General features: G+C 39.4%; 1 protein-coding gene across 1 annotated transcript in view; it reads right to left on the bottom strand.

Annotated features, from left to right (window-relative positions):
• Window positions 1-5,737: 5,737 nt before the first annotated feature.
• The window catches only part of GUCY2F (guanylate cyclase 2F, retinal), a 188,000-nt gene continuing 166,991 nt past the window's right edge, over window positions 5,738-26,746 (bottom strand). Inside the window, 4 exon segments of the mRNA XM_090264055.1 lie at window positions 5,738-5,832; window positions 10,394-10,482; window positions 10,576-10,664; window positions 25,132-25,226. Of these exon segments, the coding sequence (XP_090120181.1) occupies window positions 5,738-5,832; window positions 10,394-10,482; window positions 10,576-10,664; window positions 25,132-25,226 (368 nt within the window).

Raw genomic sequence — 26,746 nt, 5'->3', positions numbered from 1 at the left:
TCTTCAGCCTGAATCTCTGAAGACAAACTCCTCCGTTATTCGGGGGTGCAACTGAACTGAAGTGGGCTGGCCTCACAGAGAAAGCAGGAGAAACCCAATGCCTGACACAAATATAAGCTTCACATAGTTTCTAGCTCTAGTGGCTTGTTGCTTGTCATGGTAATTGTGCACCATTTCTCTCCTCTGCGCGTGGTATTAAGAGGGTAACACAGAACATCATCAGTCAGCCTGATGCAGGAACTGCTCATGATGACTAGTGAGACTGCGAGGGCACGGGACAGAGTGACCGCCCTTGTTCACAGAGAAGGCTGAGGCTGAAAGAGGCAAAATGACCAGCCTGGGGCCCCGCAGGGGTCAGGGCAGCCAGAACCGAGAGCACACTCCTCACACTCACTCTGTCCCTTCCCAGTGTCACGTCTCCAACCTTGGCCTTTACATAGCAGACCCCAACCAACCTTGTCTCTGACCCCAGTCCTGACCAAGCAGCATTCAGAATCTCTTCTTCTTTTTCTGAAAGCATTCCCTTTAGCATGTCTTGCAACGCTGGTTTGGTGGAAATGTATTCTTTTAGTCTTCCTTTGTCTTGGAAACTCCTTATTTCACATTCCATTTTGAATGAGAGTCTTGCTGGGTAGAGTAGTCTTGGTTGTAGGTCTTTGTTTTTCATTTATTTTTGTCATTCCCTTCTGGCTCGTAATGTTTCTATTGAGAAATCAGGTGATAGTCTTATTGGAGCCCCCTTATATGTTATTTGCTGTTTTTCTCTTGCTGTCTTTAGGATTCTCTCTTTGTTTTTCAATGTTGCCATTTTGATTATGTTGTGCCTCGGAGTGGGCCTTTTTGGGTTCATCTTCATTGGGACCCTCTGTGCTTCCTGGACTTGCATAACTTTTTCTCTCATCAAGTTAGTAAAATTTTCTGTCATTACTTTTTCAGTCAGGTTTTCTATCTTATGCTCTTCTTCTTCTTCTTCTTGTATCCCTATGATATGAATATTTTTCTTTACATGTTGTCCTGCATTTCTCTTAAACACTCTTCATTCTTTTTCAATATTTTTTCATTTCGTTGTATTGTCTGATAATTATTTTCTACATTGTCCTCTAACTCACTGATTCGATCCTCTGCTTCAGTGAGCCTGCTTTTGGTTGATTCTACTGTGTTCTTCAGCTCAGAAATTGTATTCTTCATTCTTTCCTGGCTCTTTTTGATAGTTTCTATGTCCTTTTTCATGCTGGTGTAGTTCTCAGGAAGTTCCTTGTAGCTTCCCTGCAGTTCTTTGTAGTTTCCCTGGAGTTCTTTGTAATTCCCCTGGTGTTTGTTGTAGTTTTCTCTCAGTTTGTCAAGTTCATCCGCTTCCTTATAACCATTTTTTGAATTCCATGTCTGATAGTTTGCTTACCTCTGTTTCATTTAGCACTTTTTCTGGGGATTCCTATTTCCCTTTCATTGAGAGGTTGTTTATGTGTCTCCCCATGTGGGATATTTCTTGTTTGTTTTTGTTTTTTAGATCTGTCTGCTTTGATTTCCTGCCTTTGTGGTATGAAATTCTGTATAGGAGGCCTGGAGAATTCCGTGGTGCAGTCTCTCTGATCTCTTGAGCCTGATGCTCTTGGGATGCCCTTTATACCATTTGTTTAAGCTGTGTTGTTGTATTTCAGTTACTCTTTGGTGGAACCTTCCCTCTGTCTAGTTCATTGAGTCACTCTGCCCACCTTGTCTTGAGTTTACTTGTGGAGATGCTGTTAAAACATAAACACACAACCCAGGCAAGAAACCCACACCCTCTAAAATATCTCTCATCCACAATCACGCTATCAGTAGCAAATGAGCCAGTATTAATATAGATGTAAAGAGGTTAAGACTATTATACTATATGAAAAAGAGATAAGAGTTATTTTAACTGAAATAAAGATAATTTTTGAGAGGGAAGATGGTAGAATAATAACAGTAGAAAATTGGGTCAAGGCTATGTGAGACAGTAATATTTACATTGTATGTTGAAATAGTGAGGAAAGAGTGCAGAATGAAGTGAGAAAGTGGAAGTGTATAGTATTAGGTTTATATAACAGTTATATGTTATATATATTTAGTTCAAGAAGTAGGATAAACTAATCAAACAAAAAAAATTAAAGAAGAAGAATACGAGGGAGCCAATGTAGGAAACAGACTAAAGGAAGAGTTTTTCCCTGTTACAACCTTTGGACACTGTCTTCTTTTTCTGGATCTTCCCCTGGTCAAATTCCATGGGTTTCAAATCTTCTCTTTTGGCTGGCTGGCTGTGAGGCGATCTAGCTGGATTTTGAGGCTGGTATTCTCTCACTCCTGGGCCTGTCGCAGCTCTCTGCTGTGAGACACACTTCGTTGAGTCTCCCCACCCCAGTCTTGCAGCACCCTCCTGCCATCCTCAGGCTTGTCTAGCAATGCTGTTCTGCTGGTGAGCCAGTGAGCATGCCCACAGTCCCTGCCCAGCCTCAGGTCCTGTCTCTGGTCCTCTTTTACAAAAGTCTCTGTGTTGCCTCCAAGCTGCAGCACCGGCCTGCATCTCTGTCTGACAGGGCCTTTTTATGTGCCTGCGTGTACCACTTGCCTGCCTGGGGTCCCTACTAAGTCTGGGGTTCCACCACAGCTTTCCCATATGGGCCCCTCTCCACAGCTCAGTTCTGCTTTTTTGTTTGATGAAGCCTTGATGCGAGCACCCGGGGCACAGTGTTGCCAGCCCAGGGAATCCCCACCTAGACTCAGTTCATACAGTTTCTCACAGTCTGGGCCATTCACCATCTTCCCATGCCTCTGGCTGTTTCAAGTAAACCTTCTCGCTGACTCCCTCCAGGACTTCACCGGTCAGGGTGCCTATGGCAAGGGGAAGTTTCCAAGCAGATCCCGGCTAATGAGCCAGTCAGAATTTTCCCCTTTTGGGTGTGGTGCGGCAGAGCACAGGCTGAGCTTTCTGCCCTCTTTCACACCGCTCCCACACTCCTGTCCCTATTTGCCCTATCTGAAATCCACACTTTCTCACTTCACCCCATGTTTGTACTTCAAGTCCTTCCATGATAGAAACAAGCAGACAACACTGCTATCTACTCCATTGCCATCTTCCTCTCTTCCCTAAGATGTTCTCTGAAGTCAGACCTCTTCTCAGATATATCTGAGACTTTAATTCTATAAATAGAAATAAGGCCATGTGCTATAAACTGCAAATGAATCTATCAGGCTGGGCAGAATTAGAGGTTTGTTTTCCATCCACTTCGGCTAGATCAACTTAGGAACATATATGACTGTGAATGAGATCCTGTCTGCTTGGTAAAGGTGATTTAGTGGCCAAGGAATCTGCAATCTTTTCTATGTCTCTGTGGAACATAATGTTAGTACAGTCAACTAACTCAAAACAACCCAAACCAAAGTATTCCTGCCAAGCTTGTGCCCATACACACAGTTAAAGGTCTTATTCCAGGAATCGAAGAAGCAGTCTTCAGAGTCAGGAATTGCCCTTGATAACTCAGCTCTCCTTTTGACCTTGGTAAGAGCAGTTCCACTTCTATTAACTAAATGGTGACTTCGGGAGGATGATTTCTCCTTTCTGGACCCCAATATCCTTTTCCATAGTTTGACAGGACTGGTGGTCTCCAAGGCCCTGCTATCTCTATGATTCTATGTGCATATTCATTTGCTTAGAATTAGGTCACCCTTGAAAAAATTTTATTGGCATCTGGAGCCACTCTAATTTGCAGTGAGTCAAAGTGAGAATATAGCTTAATGGTTGCCACTGCTCTCAGTGCATCTTTGAAAGAGATCCGCTATTGCTTGGTCTGTGGTAAATCCAAACTTGAAAAGAGATAAGAGAGTAGAGTTTTAGAAAACCATTCCAGAGAAATCCAAACAACATACAAATAATAAATATATCATGGTTTTTAAAAGATAGCTTGTATCTATGTCTGCAGTCTACTTATCAAACATCTTGACCCAAGAAGATAACATGGATCAGAGGAGGAGTGAAAGAAAATTCTATTGTATAGATTCCATTATTTTAATGGACTAGAAGCAATCAGCCAGGTGGGAAATGTGCATGATTAGGTCAACCAGCTTGGAGGAGAGAAGAGGTTAAAATAAAGCGATCAATCCATTGTGCCCTTTGTCTAATTAATGCTTACTTGATTCAACTGAGTCCTTAAGTTATATCCAATTGTTTGATATTGCATAGATGTGACCACCCAGTTCACAAAGTATTTGGCTGCTTGCCACCTCCCACTCTTGGCAAGTTGATTCCACTTAGATTAAGAACAAAACTGTGATGAGATTAGTAGCATGATAATAAAATTGTTTATATTAAGTCTAATACAAGGTACACAGAATGGGAGTCCTTGGAACAACACTTTGGTGGAGCAGCTTTTTGTAGTAAAATAAGTTACAGCCTTCTGATGAGGAAGATAGCTATTTACTATCTCCTCGGGCTTAGCAACACCAAGTAAAATAAGGAGCAAGTGGATCACTGAAAGCTGCCTACAATCTAAACAGATCCATCCTCTATCAAGAAAAATATCAGTAACACTGCCAGCAATAAAATAAAATTAAAATGGACTAATTTGAGAATCAGCTGAGTTAAGGTATTCTTTGTCTGTGTGTATGTTATAACATGCAGTAATCTATGAAATGAGCCCAAACATAAAATATAAAATAGAATAAAGTATCTAAAAGGATAATGAGCAATTTTAATCTCTTATGTGCCTTTCTGTGTTTTCTAAATTTTCTATAATGAACATGTATTACTGTTGAGACAGGTAAGAAAAAAATCTAAAAGAACTTAAACAATCCCCCATGGGATGCCTATTTTATTGTTAGTTTTGTAAAGTACAGTAAAACCTCAATAAGCAGACCCCAACTTGCAGTTCATTAGCACTGGCTTTGTTTTTTCAATATTCTATTTTGAGAAGAGGCAAATCACAAGAAAACAAGCAGTGTCATGAAACTAATTTAAATCTCTGCTTGAAAACATTAAATTGTTTTCTAAATATTTTGTTTCGATAGGAAAAAGCTATGAAAAGGTCACTTTTGTCCCTCTTATGCACCAACTCAAGCTACTGAGCTAGTAGCAACAGGCAAATAGAGAAAAATATTTGCCTGTATGTAAGAATCAATCTATACTCTGCTAGATAAGTGAAATGGTACATGGAAGTAGAAAGAGTTTTGCTTCTTCACAAATAATAAACACTAAGGCAAATTGAAGAATGATTAATTTTGGTAAATGGAGAAGGCAAAGATGGCATCCTGAACAAGGCAGTATTAGTAGGCTAGACCAGGCAGATTTGGTTGACATGCTGAACTAGAGAAATACCAAAGAGTGAAATAGAGGATAGGATCAGACACAGAGCTAGGTATTACCTTCAGTGAGTCTTGTTGCTCAATAAAAGACTGGCTGCCAGTCTTATTCTGCAGGCCTAACCCTGGGGCTACAGTTTCTGAGTAGAAAGGATTAGACTATGTTTGGGAAAATCCTGACCCACAAGCCTATAGCTGCAGCCCCTTCCCTTGCCCCCAAACAATCCTTCCCTATTTGTATTAGAGTGAAATGCCACTTCCTCTAGGAGAAATAAAGCCCTGTTTTGAGTTCATAGCTTTCACAGCAACTTTTCTTAGGCTTTGCTTCTCTCTAAAAGTCTTAAAAGCTTAGCTTTTGACTGAGATCTTGCCATAAGGAGAGATAATATTCAGTTTCCTTCTCTGCCAGGTCTAGAAAAGGGAGTTAGAAACTCAGATCCAGGAGTTGAAAGACAACTTCAGCTTTTTCTGCATCCTCTTGAGCATCTTTAGCATACTGAGGCTGACAGAAGTTAGCTTCTGTAAAGAGACAGCATGGATGGAACTGGAGACTATTACGCTAAGTGAAGTAATCCAGGTGGAGAAAGACAAATACCATATGAACTCACCTATATGAGGAACCTAATGAACAAAACAAATGAGCAAAATACAACTAGAGGCATGGAAACAAGGAGGAGACTGGCAGGGACCAGAGAGGAGGGAGGAGGAGGATAATGGGGGAAAGAAGGGGAAGGGACTAGTCAAAGAACATGTATAAATGACCCATGGACATGGACACCAAGGTGACAATTGACTGTGGGAGCAGAGGCATGGTTTGGGAAGGGCAAGGGAGAGCAATGGGGAAAAAATTGGAACAACTGTAATAGAACCAATTTTTAAAAGAGTCCAGGGTGTTTTCTTTCTTTTTTTAAATTGTTTTTCTATTACAGTTGTCCTATTTTTCCCCCATTGCTCCCTTTCCCCCCACCCACCCCTTATCCCACATTCAATCCCCATCCCGTTGTCCATGTCCATGGGTCATTCATACTGGTTTCTCGACTAGACCCTTCCCCTTCCCCTACCCTTTTCCTTCCAAGGATGTTTTGAATAAAGGTGTCAGAAAAACTGCTAGGAAGAGCTTTTGACTTTAAGTTCAGATACAGGGTGAGTTGATAATGAAAAGATTAAATATTAGTGAGAAAATATTAAATTATATTTTTGTATTAATTTCTTTAAAAAGGCTTGTTCTAATGAAATTAACTGATTTACTGGCTGATATGTTGTGATTCAGTTGTTTTAATGAAGAGATTATTTTTTAAACATGCCAGTGACTTAAGCCTTATTGCTTTGGTCCATGTGACTGTGGCAAGCCAATGCCAATGACTCCTTGAAAGTAGAATCTAGAAAACTAAAAGCACAGAGTAAAAACAAATGTTCAAAGGGATTTATATTAGGGTAGGAGTAGGGGTTTGAAAAGCACAATGAGCAGGGGAAGGAAGGGAAAGTAAAGCTCTTTAAGGGAATTGCTCAATTCAATCCACCAGTTCAATATCGTTTACCTCGACATCTTTTACATCTCTTCCATCATGTTCAGAATAGGACCCCAAGTCACAGTGAGATAGTCAACTACCTAGCAAGAAAAATTCAGCAATGTTGCCTAGATTATCCTCACTTAGACAGGAAAAGAGGCCATGACACTTTTGGAAAGATTTTGAATAATAAGCAATAAGAAAACAAACAAATTTCTTCTCAGCTTTCAGTTATCCAAACAACACAATTAACCAGATTCTTCCCCCAACATTCCCTATGCATTCCAGCCAACTGAGATCACAGTGGACTGAAATTCAGATGTATGTTTGCTAGAAGATATTTTTTCTTGGCACTAATCTCATAGTATCTGAGTTATAAATTATGCTCATTAAATACTTTCTAGAAATTCAAACAAAATTAAAAAATGTATCTTCTACTTTTTACTGTGAGAGTAAAGACTTTCTTATCTTAGTTCAAGTTGTGCCTACTATTTTGAAGTGACATAACTTGGAGGTAGTTCTTTCTCCCATTTGTTAAGGTTCACATTCATTGTCCTTTACATTCACACAGCCTTTTGGGTGATGGCTGTGTAATGAACAAAGCTTATTAAAGTTACTTCCCAGGGGCCCCCTTACACTGGAATTAGGCTTGAATAATCCTGGAGATTGGTCATCTTTAGAGGTACATTCATGCACTAATTTCTTGCCCAGGCAGAACTATCTGTTCAACTAGAGTGAGCTTTTCCATTTCCTCACCAAGAAAAGATCCCAAACTTAGAGTCCTTTGCTCCTGAGTAGGGGAAAAACAGTAAATATACCTTCTTCTTCTTAGGCCAGTCACAGGATTGCAATATGAATGATTTCAAGCACTGCAATACCAGTATACTTCACAAACAGCAAATTGTTAAAGTTTCCTGGATCGATGAATAAATAAACACTATTTTATTTGTCAGGTTTACATAATTAGATATTGCTATTTTCAAAGATTTTTACAAATTTCACAAAAAAAGGGGCACATTAATACACAAGTAATCTTCAACTTACTGATGAGGTGTGCCCTAAATATTTACAAGTCAGTGATTTAGTATTTGCAATGTGTTATTCCATAGAAACTGTATTATATATGTGGTGGCCAGGTTTCTAGCCCAGTCCACAAAGGTTGATTTAACCCACATGGAGCAGTTACATTAGAGCTCTGGCAGGGGTCCTGGATCTTGGGTCCTGAGAGCAGAAAAAAATGGTGCTTTCTTCCCTTTTGTGGGATTTAAGGAAAACCCAAATAAAATGTTTTTAAGTGGTAGAATCTAACTACTGTGACCCTCCATTCCTAAAAACTGACAACTTCCTCATTTCTACTTGTTCCACTCAAAATAAAATGTTCTTATCCTCCTAAACATGTAGCTCAATCACCTTCATTATGAAATAAGTAATTTATTGCTCCTTACCCTCCAAAAGGTACATCTATGATTGAAAGAAGAGGCTTGTCAACCCCAAATGAACCCAAGTTGGTGAAATTTTAGGGACAATAACCAGAAAAGTGATAACTTTTAGGAAAGTTTGGTGAGTGGTGGATATTTGGAGACATAACAAAGGGGCTACTAGCTAGAGGCAGCCCCTGTAGCCAGTTCACCAAAACTGTGCTTCCTTCCACATCATCTTTCCTTCCTCCCTGATTCCACAGGGCTATCTAAAGGTCTCAAGTTTCCCCCTAACGCCTCCCATGATTTTGGCAGTAGACTAGAGGCATTCATAGGTATTGTGGGTCATTTCTAAGTTGAATCTATCACAATGAAAGATGGAAAACATTCTAAAATAGGTAGTATTACTGGGTGACATCAACATAGGACATTTAATGAGATAAGTGAGATATCTTGGAGCTCTTGGATTTAGGACAAGCTTTCTGAACTTTGTCAGGAGTGCTCTTCTTGAAGATTTTTGTGATTTTCACAGCCTACCAAGGCCACTGTGGTTAATTAACATGATGACTATGGCACAAGTGCTAATGAGGCCAGGACCAGAGTTCGGATCCACTTTTGGCTCAAATAGCTTCAATCTGTTCCATATACTGACATTCCACAGAAGCCTGCCTTTTCTCAGGGAGGTCCAGAAGAGTGAGTATAAATGGCCTAAGCCACATCCATCTGTAATGCTAGGAAAGCACTACCAAGCACAGTCAATGGTGAGTCAGCTTCAGTGTCTTCTGCTGCAAACTCCAACACATTCTTAGGAATGGATGGATTTTTTCTACAGTGCCTCCAATGCCTGAACTACCTTGCCCAATGAAAAACTTTTCAAGATCTTCTAAACTATTTCCTGCTGTGTGAGAGAGAGACAGAGAGACAGAAGGAGACAGAAACTGAAACTGAATCTGAGACTGAGACTGACTGTGTGTCTTCGTGTACCTATGGGTTTCCTTTCCCAGAGGAAAGAATGGTTCTGTCAACTGTACAAGTGTATGTCCCAGCTGCTTATCTGCTTGTATTAGTCAATAGGAAAGGACAGAGCCAGGCCCCAGGTGGCAGTGTGGCAAGGAAGCCACATGCTCAGTACAGAAGCCTTTCTAAAACATAAATGTTATGACTTATAGAGAGTACTTGTGATAGTTGCAGAAATTAAGATACACTGAGTTTCCCTAAAAGAGAAAGAGCCATAGAAAACTGATAAATTCAACTGAGGCTAGTGGAAAAATAGCAAGTATGTGGATGCCTTTGGTAGTTGTTACTAGAATTGTGATTGCTCTGAAACATGCTAAAAAAAAGTGGGCAGGAGTCTGTGGAGATGTCCTAATGTATACTTTAAAATATTGTGATTTCCAATTATATGTGGAGGGAGCAATGGGTCCTGGTGTCAAAGTTCCCATGAAAGATAGAATAGGGAAGCAAGATAAAGAAGAGAAGAGATACTGGCAAGGGCCCAAGAAAGCAATGGATTCCTTACAGGTAATTTTGTGGGCAGAATTCTTGATAATTAATCTGTTGTTACTGCTTCAGAATCATACTGTTCTAGTAGAAGAAGAGGAATGGGGTAATTGTCCTGAATTCAAGCCAAGCAGTCAAGGAGTAGCCAGTACAGTATTTGTTTGGTTGGCAATGTCAGCCTTGGAAGGGATCAATTAGTTCCTCCAAGGAAATGACATAAGCATCCTCTCAAAGATGGTCTTGCCAATAGATCCCAGGGAAAAAAAGGGGGTCATCAAAATATAGCTATATTGCTTAGATAGACGTGAGTCTCTCAAAACTTGAGATGGCTCACCATGTGGCCCACGTACTCAACAATAAAAGAGACAGGTGCTCCTGCCTGATAACTGGATACCAAGGCTAGCCTTGTTAACATTCAAATATGTTACCAGTGCAGAGGGTAAGGGCATCTCTCAAGCCAGGGCAGCTGACCTCCCTCAGATGCAACTCACTCTGCAACAGGCCTCCTCACAAGGTTTTTGCATAATTCAGCTGACTGTAATTCCATCACACTCTGCCGACAGAGTATAAGAAGAAAATGGCATTCATGACAAAGGGAGCCCCAGCTTTGAAAATTTGGCAAGCTCCTGTGCTCTGTTTTCCTCTGGTCATTACTTTTTGGCTTGTTTCTCACCAGCTTCCTTTCTCCTTTTTTTCTTTGTAAGGCCACAATCACCACTGGTTGCAGGTAATGGCCCATTTGCCTGCAGGGCAGGAAAGACACAAACATAGTTAGTGAAGAGAGTGTGGCAGAGAAGAACATAGGAAGATTCTAATAAAGTATGAACTCCACCTACACATCTTTGCCCACTGGTGGGGGCACAGGAAGGGCCTTTATGAAGCTTTTTTTCCCAATCATCCAGAAGGTCTCTTCTATTCCTTTGCCCTTATTATAGAAAACATGGAAAATCTTCAACATACAATAAACTTAAAGAAGTCCTTCTGATCAATAAGGAACAAGCATTGAGTTTGGCCCAGAAATTGCCTCTGCTTTCCTTTTGTCATTATTTCCTGGAATCTTCCTTCCTAAAAGGCTTGCTTGCTAGATATACCCGAGGTTCAGGCAAGCTCCATAAGCTGCCACAGCTGCCAGATAAAAAGTGAACACTATTTCAAGCTGTCATTCAGATGGTTTGTCTACCCTTTCCCGTGCAGCTCCATCTCTGTGAATGTGTACCTGTTCAGCTTCATAGCAAGTAAACATCTGGATGCTCAATTGAAGATTTTGTTTCTCATTTTTACCCCGATCTTTTGATATTAGGCAACACATTGTCTTTTGTACCTAGAATAAATACATTCAGAGTCAACACCCCACCATCCAACAACTCTCATAAACCCCCCCAAAAAAGAATAGAAATTGAAATTAAGCTGTGCAAGATCCAGGGAGTGCAGATCATTCTAAGAAGTACCAACAAACAATAGGAGTCACAAAAATGGGGAGACAGAGAAACAATCCCCCATCGAAAGGGAAGGTAGAGTCCCCAGAAAGAGTGCTAAATGAAATAGAGGGGAGCCAACTATCAGATATGGAATTGAAAGCATGTATTATAGAGAAGCTCAATGAGCTCAGCGGAAACTACAAAGAACTCCAGAAAAACTATAGTGAACTCCAGAAGAACTATAAGGAACTTACTGAGAATTATACCAGCATCAAAAAGGACATGGAAGCTATCAATAAGAGCCAGGAGGAAATGAAGAATATGATCTCTGAATTGAAGAACACAGTAGAAGGAATTAAAAACAGGCTAGAGGAAGCAGAAAATCAGATCAGTGAGCTGGAGGACAACGTAGACAAAAACTCACAGACAGTGCAACAAAATGAAAAAAGGCTGAACAAGACTGAAGAGGCTCTAAGACAGCTGCAGGACAACATGAAACGTAATAATATCCGTATCATAGGAATTCCAGAAGGAGAAGAAGAAGAGCAAGGAATAGAAAACCTCTTTGAAAAACTAATGACAGAAAACTTCGCTAACATGAAGGGAGAAAGAATCATGCAAGTCCAGGAAGCACAGAGGGTCCCAATGAAGATGAACCCCAACAGGCCCACTTCAAGACACATCATAATTAAAATGGCAACATTCAAAGACAAAGAGAGAATCCTAAAAGCAGCAAGAGAGAAACAACTAACAACATACAAGGGAGCTCCAATAAGACTATCATCAGATTTCTCAGCAGAAACACTACAAGCCAGAAGGGAATGGCAAAATATATACCAAGTAATGAAAAACAAAGGCCTACAACCAAGAATACTCTACCCAGCAAGACTCTCATTCAAAATGGAAGGTGAAATAAGGAGTTTCCAAGACAAAAGAAGGTTAAAAGAATACATCTCCACCAAACCAGTATTGCAAGAGATGCTAAAGGGTCTGCTTTAAGAAGATGAAGAAACAGAGAGAGACAGAGAGGAACACGAGTACAAAGGGGGAAAATGACAATGAATAAATACTGAAAGAAAGAAGGAACTTCTACAATTTGCAACAACATGATTGGAACTAGGGAGAATTACACTTAGAGAAATAAGCCAGGCAACAAAAGAAAATTACCTTATGATATCACCTGTTAAATGAAACTAATGAACAACACAAACAAATGAGCAAAATTGAACCAGAGGTATGTAAACGAGGAATAAACTAACAGTAACAAAGGGGGGGATGGGAGGGAGAGAAGTGGTAAGAAGGGGAAGGGTCTAGTCAAAGAACATGTATAAATGACCCATGGACATGGACAACTGGGTGGGGACTGAATGTGGGAGAAGGGAGGGACAGGGTGCAGAGAAGCAAGAGGGGGAAAAAAGTGAGACAACTGTAATGGAAAAACAAACAAACAGAAAAATTTTTAGTGGGGGGAAAAATAAAAATAAAAAGAATAGAAATGCAAGTTCAGTGAATATTAGAAGGACAAGGATTTTCCTTCACACTGTATATATTTTCTCCCTATCTGATCCCTCCAGAATTTGGCATTCTAAAGAAGTAAGTAATGACCTAAGTTTCTTTGCATAAAACTAATAAGACCAGTTGTTAATAACGATTTTTTTGACTAAGACTTTGACTGGAATGTCATGCCTAAAGGAGACATGCTTGGGCTTTGGTTGTTACCAAAAAGCCCTGAGCAACTGGGACTGACTTTCAAAGGTGATAAAAGTCCACGAGATAAAAGGCCTGGTACCTTGGATGGATGAGCGGTCCATAGCTACCTTTCCAGGGAAGAAATGAAGGTTGTTTTCCTGAAAGATGGCTAGAAGGGACCTTAAGGCACAATGGAAAACCAGGAGGACCTGGAAAAGACAGGTGTTTACAGGCAAGGCTGAATGCCAGGTATGTGACTCAGTTTCTGTGCCCTGAAGGGCAGACTGAAGGTCACCCTAAATGTTCCTTGCGTAAGTTCCAGCAAAGCAGAACTAAAGATCATAAGTGATCATTTGCTGCTCTTGTTGTGTTTATGCAAATGAACAGGATAAATTAAAAATGAACTTAATGCAGTCCCTTTAATGACAAGGAGGTTAATCTTAGGGAGAAAAATCACGGTTCAAGGAAGATCACAATGCCCAGTGGTAGACTATAAAGTAGTGCAGCTAACCATCTTTAAAGTTTCTTTTCATTTAAAAATTGTTTTCATTTGAAAGTTAAACTATGTCTGTGGAATCATCAAAGATGTTTAATTTACAGGCAAGAAGAATGTCAAATGCCTTGCAACTGGATGTCTTTCCGATAAGACAATCCTACAGATCTATAAACTTGTGTGGGGGTTATGTTACATAAATTAACATGTGTTTTCTGTTTTCAAAGGGCATAAGCCTACGATCTCATTACCTGAGTGATTGTCTGTACGTATAGGCCTCACTTAATCCTGTCTGCATTGCTGCCTCCTGAGACTCAATGGTTTGGCTGAACTAAGTGGCTGGGTTGGTGAAGAATGGGGTGGTCTGTGGGCTTCACTTTAAAACTGGTTTCTCTTTTCTATCCTAATGGCTTGGACAGAAAGAGCCCAGATGGCCTGAGAGGGGGGATACCTAAAATATTTCCCTCAGTCCAAACTAAGTATAATGGGAAAAAGGGTTATGGACAGGTGAGATGTACCTGGCATACCTTCCTCCAAAGAAACCCTTCTTTTCCCTAATGTGGGACATTGAAAAATTAATACCTGTCTTTTGTCATCTAGTGGTTATGGATTGAATGATGTCCTTTAACCCTGTTGCCCCCAGAATACAACAAGGATGCCAGCCTGTTAAACCAAGCATGCCGTTGTCCAGAGACAGCCAACCAACCTGGAGTCTGCACGATCCTTCCCCTTGTGGGAAGGCCACCCTCCCCTCCACACCTCCACTCTTATTAGGGATTTCTTGACCCAAGGGTAGGTAGGACAACGACCATGTTCAGCTTGAAGCAGCTAGAGGAGCTCGAGACCTTCGTCCATTGTCCTTTATAAGATTGTAAAGGGTCTCAAGTCTGAGAGGGAGGGATTGTTTTTTTTTTATTGTTAAAATATTTAACTAATTAATTAATTATTTAAAAAAAAAGAAGAATATATGAAAGGGTGAGCCATGGGCATGGACTTGGGGAGGGGATTGTCGGGGAAGGGGGGTGCTGGGCGGAGGGGAGCAAAGGGGAAAAAATTGGAACTATTGTAACAATATAATCAATAAAATATACTTAAAAAAAAAGAAATTAAGCTGTGCAACTTTGTTTTTAAGCCCAGGGCATCCTGGCTGCTTTGAGATTCTACATTTCTGCAATGTTTTTTTTTTTATCCTGCCAGCAGATTCTTACAGGTTCAGAGAGACCCCAGGGAGGCCTCCATCTATAGCCCAGGTACTTGGCTGTCAAAAGCCATATGTCTGAGAAAAGAAAGGGAATGTAACATCAAGCTTATTATCCCAGAGCCTGAGCGATGACTTCAGAGGAGCCAAATTTTCAGCCTCTACTCTGTACTCCCTTTTTTATAATAAACCCTCCTCTCAATGAGTTTCTCTCTCCTCCTTTCAAAATTCTTTTGTCTGTCCTCTAATTCCCTCCAATCCATAAGAAAAAAATGTGTTTACTAAGACTGAGGAAATTAATGGGATGTGTTTCCAACTTATTGATCTGAAAGATGGTGTTCCTTTCAGCAGATCTCATTTAGGACAGTTCTAAATTGTTTAACTTAGAAATTCAAATTAGGTTTACCCCCTTTAAGTATCAGATTCATTGCTCTCTATTTTTATATTACATATACTTACTCCTTAACAATAATGACAACAACTATGATAATAAGTAGCACATTTAATTGGAGAATCTCAAAGCATTTTGTAAATATGTGATTCAAGGCTCTGAACAAGCCTTCATCAAGCAAGTAGAAAGAGAATACCACAACAGCCCAGCCACCATTATCTGTCAACCAACCTAAACCTTAAATAATTGGACCATTTGAGGCCACTTTGTTTTCAGAAGAAGTGAACAACTTGAAAATATTTTCACACTACTCATTCCTAAAATTATTCCATCCTCACTGTACCAGGTCTGGGAATATAGAGATGGCTTTGTCCTTAAAGAGCTCAATATAGTTAGTTAAAAACAATTATCAGGCCATGTCTTAGGCTCTAAACACAAACCCAACTCTTCTGTTTCCTAATATCTTTTTCCTCATAGTATCTAGTACAGTGTTTTGTACAAAACAGTTGCTCAGTAAATAATCAACTTGCCATTAACTAGAGCTCTCAACTCTTGAGCACTTGGTACTCAAGTCATCATAAGACCTCATTTTGGTAAAACATAGTCTTAAAACTCAAAATTGAGGACCCCAACCCCTAGTCATATTTTACTGTCTTGAAATCTAGAAGCTATCAAGTTAGCAGGCCAATCCCCAAGGGAGCTTTGCAGATGTCAGGACTGTCCAGATATTTTACTGAGTCCTGGGACACACTGGTAAACTAATAGTTGCAAATGAAGATGTGAGTGTTATAGACTCAGGCAACCTTCCAAATCTAAGAGCATGCATGGGAGAGGGGAAAGAAAGATGGCAGTTGGATTAGGTAGAAGTTTCACTCATCTCCTCCCAGGACCAAACTGCAATTACAACTAAAATATCGAGCAATCAACCTGAATAACCAACTGAGGACTAGCTGAAGAGAAGGTTTATAACAAAATTTACAGAAGCCACATGGAGACTGGTAGGAAGGCTGGAGACATGAAAAATCCTGACCCCGTTCCCACAAGCTACAGCTGAAGTTCCAGAGGGATATCTCAGCTGTGGGGAGTTTCCACTGAGAAGCATGGGGTCTCAACACTATGCTGGGCTCCCCAGTCCAGAGCATCAGAGCCAGGAAGAGGCACCCATATAAACACCCGGCTGTAAAAAGCAGTGAGGTTCCTGTCTGCCAGGAAGAGGCAGAGGTCAGCTAGAGACACAGGTACCCTCTTAAAGAGCCAATGCACAAAATTTTATTCACAACCACTCACCCTGGTATTCTGTGGAAGGAAGGAAAAGCAGCCTAGAGTTTCATGAGGAGAGACTGTAGTTGTGGCTCTGGAAAGAGTTGAAGGGATAGCTGCAAGATTTCCTGTACTAAGTCATTTTCCCAAAGAGCAGAGGCCATCTTTCTAGGGTGGATCACTCCCCTCCATGAATAATCAGCTTGTGAGAAAGTAATAGTCCACCTTCTGGGATCCCACTTGCCCCACCCTGTCAAGCTAATGCTATGCTGAGGAGTACACCAGAGGTTCTTTCCATGACTGAGCCTAACAGGCAACTGGCAAGAGAAGGCAAGCTAAGTCAGATCACCTCAGGGTACCTTGGGACTTTTGCTGACCTATACCATGCCTGATGTTGGTAAAAGCCAGGTCTGGTGTGCAGTTTTGTCTTTCCTCTGTGCACCCAAGCTAAGCAGACAGCCACAAATGGTGGATCTCTTGTAGCTCCAAACAGGTTGCTAAGGGCAAGACACAGCACCAAATCCTGCTGATGTTAATCCCAGTTTTTGTGGTCAGCATCTGCACAGCAGGATACATGCCATGATCAGTGTTCAGCCTCACAGTCAGCCAACCTGAGGGTAAATCTCATGCATAAAGGGGCCAATAGAAATCAAGAATCAATTACAAGGGGAGGGCCCACGTAACCAACAAAAAGGTCATTCCTGGAGTGCCCAGCACAGGAGATCAGGAGACTGTAACACTGGATCCCAGAGGACACCTACTACATGAAGCCATCCCACAAAGAATGGGAGTCATATAAAATCTATTTAATACATAGAAACAAACACAAAGAGGCAGGCAAAATGAGGAGACAATGAAAAAGGACACAAATGAAAGAACTGGAGTAATATCCAGGAAAAAAAAGAGCTAAATGAAATGGAGGCAAGTAATTTAACAGATATAGAGTTCAGAGTAATGGTTATAAGGATGCTCAACAGCATGAAAAAAATACATAAAAAACATAAAAAGAACCAATTAGAATGAAGAATACAATATCTGAAATGAAGAATACACTGGAAGGAAAAAACAGTAGGTCAGATAAAATAAAGGTTTGAATCAGTGATTTGGAAGACAAGGTAGAAAAAAACACCTAATTAGAGCAGCAAAAAGGAAAAAAAATGTAAATGAGGATAGTTTAAGAGACCATTGGGACAACATGAAGCATAACAACATCTGTATCAGAGGGGTACCAGAAAGAGAAGAGAGAAAGCAAGGGATTGATAACCTATTTGAAGAAATAATGATCAAAAATTTTCCTAACTTGGTGGAGTAAAAAGACACACACTTTCAAGGAATGTAGAGTCCCAATCAAGATGAACCCAAAGAGGCCCACACCAGCACACATTATTAAAATAGTAAAGGTCAAGGACAAAAAGAGAATCTTAAAAGCTGCAAAAGAAAGACAGTTCATTATCTACAAGGGAGCTCCCAAAATAGACTTTAAAACAAAGGCTCTAGTAAGAGATAAAGAAAGACACTACATAATGATAAAGGGATCAATCCAACAAGAGGATATAACACTTTAACATTTATGCACCCAACATAGGAGCACTTAAATACATACAGCAAATCTGGATCAACATATAAGGAGAGATTAACAGTAATACAGTCATAGTAGGCAATTTTAATACCTCATGGACATCAATGGACAGATATTTCAGACAGACAATCAAGAAAGAAACGGAAGTCTTAAATGACACACTAAATCAGGTGGACTTAATTGATGTCTTCAGAGCATTTCGCCCCAAAGCATCAGAATATACCTTCTTTTCAAGTGTACATGGATCTTTTCCTAGGATAAAACACATGTTAGGCCACAATACAAGTCTCAATAAATTTAAGAAGACTGAAATCATATTATGCATCTTCTCTTATCACAATGGTATAAAATTAGAAGTCAATCACAAGAAAAAACTGAAAAACACACAAAGACATGGAGGCTAACTAACATGTTACTAAACTATAAATGGGTTAGCAATGAAATCAAGAAAGAAACCAAAAGATACCTTGAAAGAAAGGAAAAGGAGAAGACAACAACCTAAAATCAATGGGACACAGTGAAAGCAGTCCTAGCAGGAAAATTCATAGCATTATAGGCCTATGTCAAAAAAAAAAAAAAAAAAAAAAAAAAAAAAAAAGAAAAAGAAAGAAAGAAATTCTGAAATAAGCACACCAACTTTACATTTAAACAATAAAAAAATCCCAAAGTGAATAGAAGAAAGAAAATACTAAATGTCAGAGTAGAAACAACAGAAATATAGTGTAAAAAATAATACAAAAAAAATTAATGAAACCTGAAGGTGGTTCTTTCAAAAGATACACAAGATTGACAAACCTTTAACCAGACTCATTGAGAGAGAGAGAGAGAGAGAGAGAGAGAGAGAGAGAGAGAGAAGGAGAGAGGACCCAAATAAATAAAATCAGAAATGAAAGAAGAGAGGTAACAAGTGACACCAAAGAAATACAAAACAATGTAAAGAAATATTATGAACAACTATATGTAAATAAATTGGATGATCTTGATGAAATGGATAAATTTTTAGAAACATGCAATCTTTCAAAACTGAGTCAAGGAAAGTCATAAAATCTGAATAGACCAATTAAAACTAATGAAATTGAGGCAGTAATAAAAAATAACTCCCAACAAAAAAGCCTTGGGCCAGATGGCTTCACGGGTGTATTTTACCAAACATTCAAAGAAGAACCAACATTTATTCTTATGAAAATATTTCAAAAACTTCAAAAGAGTGGACAAAACACAAGCTTATTTTTTGAGGCTAGCATTACCCTAATTCCAAAAACAAATAAGGACATACAAAGAAATAAAATTATAGGGCAATACCCATGATGAACATACATGCTAAAATCCTCCACAAAATATTAGCAAACCAGATAGAGCAATACATTAAGAAGAACATACACCATAATCAAGAGAGATTTTCTCTAGGGATGCAAGGTTAGTGCAATATCCACAAATCAATAAATGTGATACACCATATAAACAAAATAAAAGACAATAATGATATCAATAAATGCAGAAAAAGCATTTGGTAACATTCAGCACTCCTTTTGATAAAAATGCTCAGCAAAGTGGTAATAGAAGAAAGGAACATATCTCAACATAATAAAGGCCTACCTTTTTGACAAATCCACAACCAACATTATACTCAATGGGCAAAAAATAAAATAAAAGTGTTCTCCTTAACATCAGGAACAAGAAAAGGGTGCCCACTTTTACCTCTCTCGTTTAACATAGTACTGGACGTTCTAGCCACAGTGATCAGGCAAGGAGAAGAAAAAGATTGCATACAAATTGGAAAGGAGGAAGTAAAACTGCCATTTTTTGCAGATGACATGAGACTGTGTATATAGACCCTTAAAGATTCTACATATAAAATTATTAGAACTGATTAATGAATTTAGTGAAGTAGCAGTATACAAAACAAATATCCAAAAATCAGTTGCCTTTTTTTCTAGAGAAAGAGAAAGGGAGAGAAAGAAACATTGATGTGAGTGATACATTGATCAGTTGCCTCTCATACACACTCTGACTGGAGATGGAACCCACGACCCAGGCATGTGTCCTGACCAGGAATTGAACCCACAAACTTTACGTGTATGGAATGATGCTCCACACAACTGAGCCACATCAGCCAGGGCTCAGTTACCTTTTTTACACAAATAATGTACTATCAGAAAAGAAAATTAAGAAAACAATCTCATTTACAGCTGCATCAAAACAAACAAACAAACAAAAAATACCTAGGAATAAATTCAACCAAAAATGTAAAAGACCTATACTTGGAAAATTGTAAGACACTTAAGAAAGAAATTAAGGATGATACAAAGAAGTACAAGCATATAGCAAGTTCATGCATAGGAAGAATCAACATCATTAAAATGTCTGTACTACGCAAAGCAATCTATAGATTCAATGCAATTCTTATCAAGATACCAATGGTATATATCACAGAACTAGAACAAATATTCAAAAATTTATATGGAATCACAAAAGACCCCAGATAGTCACAGCAACCTTGAGAAAGGAGAATAAAGTTGGAGAAATCACACTGATATCAAACTGTACTACCAACACATAATAATCAAAACAGCCTGGTATTGGCATAAAACCAGACATACAAATCAATGGAAGAGAATAGAGAACCCAGAAATAAACCCATTCCATTATAGTCTATTGTACTTGACAAAGGAGGCAAAAACTTACAATGGAGTGAAGATAGTCTATTTAATTCATAGTGTTGGGAATATTGGACAGATATGTGCAAAAAAATGGAACTAGACCACCTTCTTTTATCATACACAAGAATAACCTCAAGATGGATAGAGGACTTTAGCATAAGTTGTGACACCATAAAAGTCCTAAAGGAAAACATAGGCACTAAAATTTCAGATATCCCTTGCAGCAATATTTTTGCTGATATATCTCCTCAGGCAAGGGAAATAAAGGAAAGAATAAACAAATGGGACTACATCAAACTAAAAAGTCTCTGCTTGGCTAAAGAAAACATCAGCAAAATGAAAAGGGAACCAATCATATGGGAAAACATTTACCAATAATACCTCGGACAAGGAGTTGATCTCCAAAATTTACAAAGAACTCATATGAGTCAACACCAGGAAAACAGATAATTCAGTTAAAAATGGGCAAAGGACCTGAACAGATAGTTCTCCAAGGAGGACATGGAGAGAGCCCACAGGCACATGAAAGAATGCTCAACATCACTAGCCATCAGAGAAATGCAAATTAAAACCACAATGAGATACCACCTCACACAGTCAGAATGGCATCATCAACAAATCAACAAACAACCAGTGCTAGTGAGGTTGTAGAGAAAAGGGAACCCTAGTGCACTGTTGGTGGGAATGAAGACTAGTGCAGCCACTATGGAAAACAGTATGGAATCTAAACATGGAACTACCTTTGACCTGAATAATCCTGAAACACCAATTCAAAAGAACCTGTGCATCCCTATGTTCATAGAAGCTTTACTTACAATAGCCAAGTGCTGGAAGCAGCCTAAGTGCCCAAAACAGCCTAAGTGCCCATCAGTAAATGAATGGATTAAAAAAAAAACACAACTATGGTATATTTATACAATGGAATACTACACAACAGAAAGGAAAAACTACATTGTGATAGCATAGATGGAACTGGAGAGTATTATGCTAAGTGAAAGACAAATACCATATGATCTCATCTAATACAGGAACCTAATGAACAAAACAAACAATGGGCAAAATAGAACCAAGGCATGGAAACAAGGAACAGACTGATAGTGACCAGAAGGGAGGCGTAAGGGGGAAGAGAAGGGAAAGAAAGGGAAGGGTCTAGTCAAGAAACATGTATAAATGACTGCTCATCATGGGCAACAGGGTATATATTGACTGTGAAAGCAGGGGATGGGCATGGCAGTGGAGAGCAATGGGGAAAAAATTGGGACAACTGTATAGAACAGTAGTTAAAAAATAATAATAATATAAAAGAGAGAGACAGTGAGGGAAGGAACAAGTATGCAACAACTAAAGCCTAAAGCAAACTCTTTTACTCAAAATCAATCTCTATACAGTCCCAGAGGCCCTCCAAATAATATCATCTTACTTTAGTCTCACACTTTTAAGAAAATTTGACATCTCCTGTCTTTAATCCTCACTAAACCTCTGAAAAGTAGGTTTATTATTAATGTCATTTTGTAAATGGGTTCACTAAGGTTCATGGAGATTAAATGTCTTGTTAATAACCAGGCATAGCTGGCATCTGAACCCAATTCTACTCATTTAATTTTTTGACTATGACTTTTTTAATTGTGTCATAATTGGCACACAATATATTAGTTTCAAGTATACAATATAATGTTTAAATATTTGTATATATTGTGAAACAATCACCGCAGTAAGTCTAGCTAAAACCTTAGATTCCAAAATTTTATTGCTCTTGCCTTCATACTATATAGCTTTTCCAACACACTGGAGTCAAGATGAAGGTTTAGAGGCCAAAAAGCAGCTGCTGGAAATGTTAAAGCTGTGATTAATGAACTTCCTGATAATCACAGGTCAGAGGAGGCCTTTATATGGAGAAATGGAAGTACAGAGAGGTTGTAGTTGCTTGTCCTATATCACACATTGAGTCATTGATGGGACAAGAAATATAGAGCAGACCTTCTCACTCTCAGGACTCTGTCAATACAAACTTATTACCTCTTAGCTGAATTGCTTGTGTGTGTATGTGTGTGTACATGATTGCACACATGTGTGTTCATGTGTATGTGTTAGAGTTTGAGGGTGGGGGTGGAAGAGGTTGGTAGAAAAAGGAGAAATCACAAATAAAACAGGACTACTGCTTAGGTGCCTGAGAATAAAATACTATTTAGTTCCAGAATTCAGAGACAAGGTCCAAAAGTGTCTATTTCTGGCAAGGACAATATAAAGTGGCTCAAAACAACCATTTGGGAAAGTCTTTGCAGAATATAAGTCTACTTCAGAGGCCCTGGTAAATACAACTGATAAGCCAAGATATATAAAAGGTCTCAATGAGGAGCTTCAAATTTGTCAGGGAAATAGTCACTGAAAGAGGACTGATGTAAGAAAAGAAGTAATAAGATAACTTATCACCAGGTCATTAGGAAAGAAATATTGGGAAAAGCAAAATTGGTCAGTTAAGCACTGATGATTTGTTACCTGCATAGTATAACATGGGGTTGGAGTGGGCAGTTGGACCGTTCCCCAGAGAGGCTGAGCTTCACAAATCTCTAAAGTGGTGTTCCCCCAAGCTACCTCAGCTTCCTCATTTTGGGCTCTTTCTTTGTACCCACCACCCACCTAATTACTCAACTTCTCTATGTTCTCTTCCCTCACCCAATCCAATCTACATCTTTGACTCCACTAAGGGAAACAACTAAAGTGTTGTCAATTTAATGAAGGAGATGGGATGGTGGGGGGAAGAGTATTACTAGATCCAAGCTTTGGGCCCAAGAGAAGAGACTCTGATGGAGGGATTTCAAACATCAGCCAGTTGGAAGAGAGGACATTTTTAGCTTTGAAATCAGAGCTGGCCATCAAATGTGGTCCTTCTGACTCGGGTACTAGAGCAATTCTTGATTTTAGCAGCCAAAAGTGATGAAGGGTGAAAATATTGAATCAGAATTTCTGAAGTGTGCTGGTGATATGATTTTATCAGGGATGTATTGCATGCCCCCTAGGGACAAGGAATATCCCAGTCCCTACTATGTAATCTCAAATACCTGTCCTCTGGTGGGGAAGTGAGGGTCACAGAGATAGAAAGGATCTCCCCTTCTCTCCTTTCCTTTCTTTGGATCTTACTTCCTATCACCTTACCTCTCATTGCCCCTTCCTTCCCCCTGGGCCCTTCTACATTTCTGTCTTAGTATCTTCCTCTCAATCTCCCTTCCTCAGGAAGCTCTTGCCACCCCAATTTCCAAGTCCTAAGGTGGCCTTAGGGTAACCCTCTCCCTGCCTCTTTCTCCAACTTGCTGCATAGCAGATACTCAAATTCCCCAGGGCAACTGTGATTCTGCAAAGGACCTTTTTGAAGTAGTCTTGTTTTTGCACTTGAAACACCCAAAGATGTCATTGCTTGTGACTGGAATTTGGGCAACAATAAAAACCATGGGGATGAGGGCATATTGTTCCTTTTCAGATTCGAAGTGGCACCTCTTCAGCTCTTCAGCTTTTAAATGAGGGAATCTATGCCTAGCAATACAGAGAATAAAGTGCTTCAGGAAACCAAGCCACCTTTGTCCTTCCCCTGCTGAGAATATATAGAGGGATCACAAAAGCCTTGGGTGACTTGATTCACTGACCAGGTGGGAAAGGAACCTCTGTCTCCTCATAAATGATTCATACCACCTGCTAGAAGGTATTAAGGATCTATTGAAAGAGACAAACTAGGACTAGCCAAAAAAGAAATCAATTAACTAGGATCATGCCTTTCAACATTTAACTTCTGAAATATGTTTACATGTAAATTGCCACATTTGAGGCATGACAATGACAGGAATACATTGTGCATTTCTCAGTGCCCAGGTTTTGCTTTGCCTAAGAATAATCGCTGAGGACATAATTTTCATGCACAATGATATCATAGAAAGGGTACTGAATGGGAAGTCAGGCTATCTGAGTTTTGGCCTCATTTTGCTATTGACTGACTGCGTGATACTAATCAAATTACTTCACCTCTCTAAGCCTTGGTTCTTGATCTGAAAATGAAGGAGTTAAGTTATCAGACCCCAAGAGCCTCTTACAACAGGGGCATCTATGGGTCCTGGAGTCATCCAGAGGAAGATCGAAAAAATTCCAGTGGAAATGGAAAAAAAGAAAATTATTCTAATTCTGAATCCTAGATCAGAGATAGTCCTAATGGAGAAAAGGTGGTACCAAATGTTTGTCTTTCATAGGAACTGACTTTATTCATCTTGGTCCTTCGAGAAAGACATAACAGTGAAGATGAAAAGTCAGAAAGGGTGGCCACTGATCAGGCAAATAGAAAACCCAAACTCACTATACTGCAGCTTATGAAACAATGCCTGGCACTGCCAAAGAAAACAAAATGGAAGTTTAAAAATGTAAATAATAGTGCAGCTCATTAGAAAGTCAGATTCTGGGCAACTATTTAAGAGAGAAAGATGCAACTCACAGTCTGAAAAATGCAGGGGGTTTAGCAATCTTACTCATTGTAGCCATATTTTAAAGAGAAGAAAAACAGCAAAAAGGAACAATATTTTGGGAACCACAAATTGGATTGAAAATTCTGCCTAAATTATAGCTCTTCGTCTCAGACACCCCAGTAAACCCTTTCAGCAGAACACAACCTCTCCAGAAGCAGATGTGTCCAAGTGGGTTGACTCAGAAAAGAAAAGAGCATTATACCTTGAGCTCTGTCCTTCCTCGAAGCTCCACTTCATAGCCCTCACTCAGAGCGTGAAGAATTGTCACAGTGCTATGACTGAGATGAATGTGATAAACTATAAAAGAAAGAAAGGCATGTCTTTGGATCCTTTCAGGTAAAGTCAATGAGAAAATATTAAAGTAGTAAATTTCCCCACTTCTAAATGAACTACACCTTAAACAAATTCCCTGAGAGAGAACTTTAGTTGGAGTCTCACAGGACGAGGAGGAGGGGAGTTATGGCCTTCCTCTCCAGGACCAAATAAGGCTGTAGTACCTATCAGCCCCTAGACACCACCTCCGAGTAAAGGTAATGAAATATATAGGTGTTAATTTAACTTTAGGGTTGAGGTGGAGAAACCACCTGTGCTCTCAGCTGAAATGTGACCTCCTTTGAGGGAAGTAAGGCTTCAAGCAGCTTCTCATAGGTTGTTGCCAAAGCTGAACTCCCAAGGTTTACATATTCTACTTAGGAGACAAAAGAGTGATTTTTCATGTACATCAAAACAGCTACCTTTCAATATTGCTGTACATAAATTAAAAAATCAATGAGACCTCTGTCAACATTTTGTGTTCACTGTATATTTATAGTTGTCCTTTGTGTGGATACATTTAGGTGTGTACATACATGTATGTATTGTTTTCCAACTAATGGTCCCAACCTGGGGTAAGAGCTTTACATGGGGGTCTATGACTAAAAGTTTTGTTGAAAACTAACTATAATTCCTTGGTAAAGAAAAATCATTATTAACTAAAGCAGAATGCTTGACCTTACTGAAAACTGTAATCCTATGAAGGAAGATGTTCAAGTTAAGACTTAAAGAAAAATCCAAGACTTATTTGACTTACATTTGAGAAAGTAATTCTTTTAGAAGCTTAAAACAATCTAAGTAGGAAGGCATGACTGAAAAGAACTAGAAGAAATTTCTGCTATGTTTACTCACAATGACTTTCCTTCTTTTTGACATCTCAGTACTGTTGTTGGTGTTTTCCTCACTAACTCGTGGTCACCTAGAACATATGCTCAAAAAGGGTTGTCCTATTCCTAAAAGTCATGATCATCTAGTATGTCCCTAGTCAACCCTACATGTGCCACTTCACTAGCATCTGTTTGTCAGAGAGACTTTCAGTACACTAATCCTACTGGTGGGGAACACACCACTCAAAAGAGCCCTGGCAGGTGTGGCTCAGTTGGCTAGAATGTCATCCCATAAACTAAAAGGTCATGCATGAGTTCAATTCCTAGTCAGGGTACATGCCTAGGTTGTGGGTTTGGTCCCCGGGTTGCGGTACATATAAGAGGCAACTGATTGATGTTTTTCTCCCTCTCTCTCTCTCCCTCCCTTCCCCTCATTCTAAAATCAATTATAAACTCCTTGGGTGGACATGGATAAAAAAAGAATGAAAAGATGTTTTTAGAAAAAAGAGAGAGATGGGGAGAGAGAGAATAAGCTCATTCAGACCACCATCTAGTTGTGTGGCAAGAAGAATCACACCATCTGGCTGTGTCACTAGTCAGTTCCATTCCTGTATCAATAGATACAACTGTATTGATGAAGTTGATTTTTTAATAGACTTGTGACATGTCTCAGTCTCA

This window comes from Furipterus horrens, unplaced genomic scaffold, assembly GCF_987537825.1.
Source record: "Furipterus horrens unplaced genomic scaffold, mFurHor1.1.pri manual_scaffold_17, whole genome shotgun sequence".
NCBI lineage: Eukaryota > Metazoa > Chordata > Mammalia > Chiroptera > Furipteridae > Furipterus > Furipterus horrens.
Note: the sequence above shows the minus strand (reverse complement) of the source record. Positions and strands in the feature narration are given on the sequence as shown.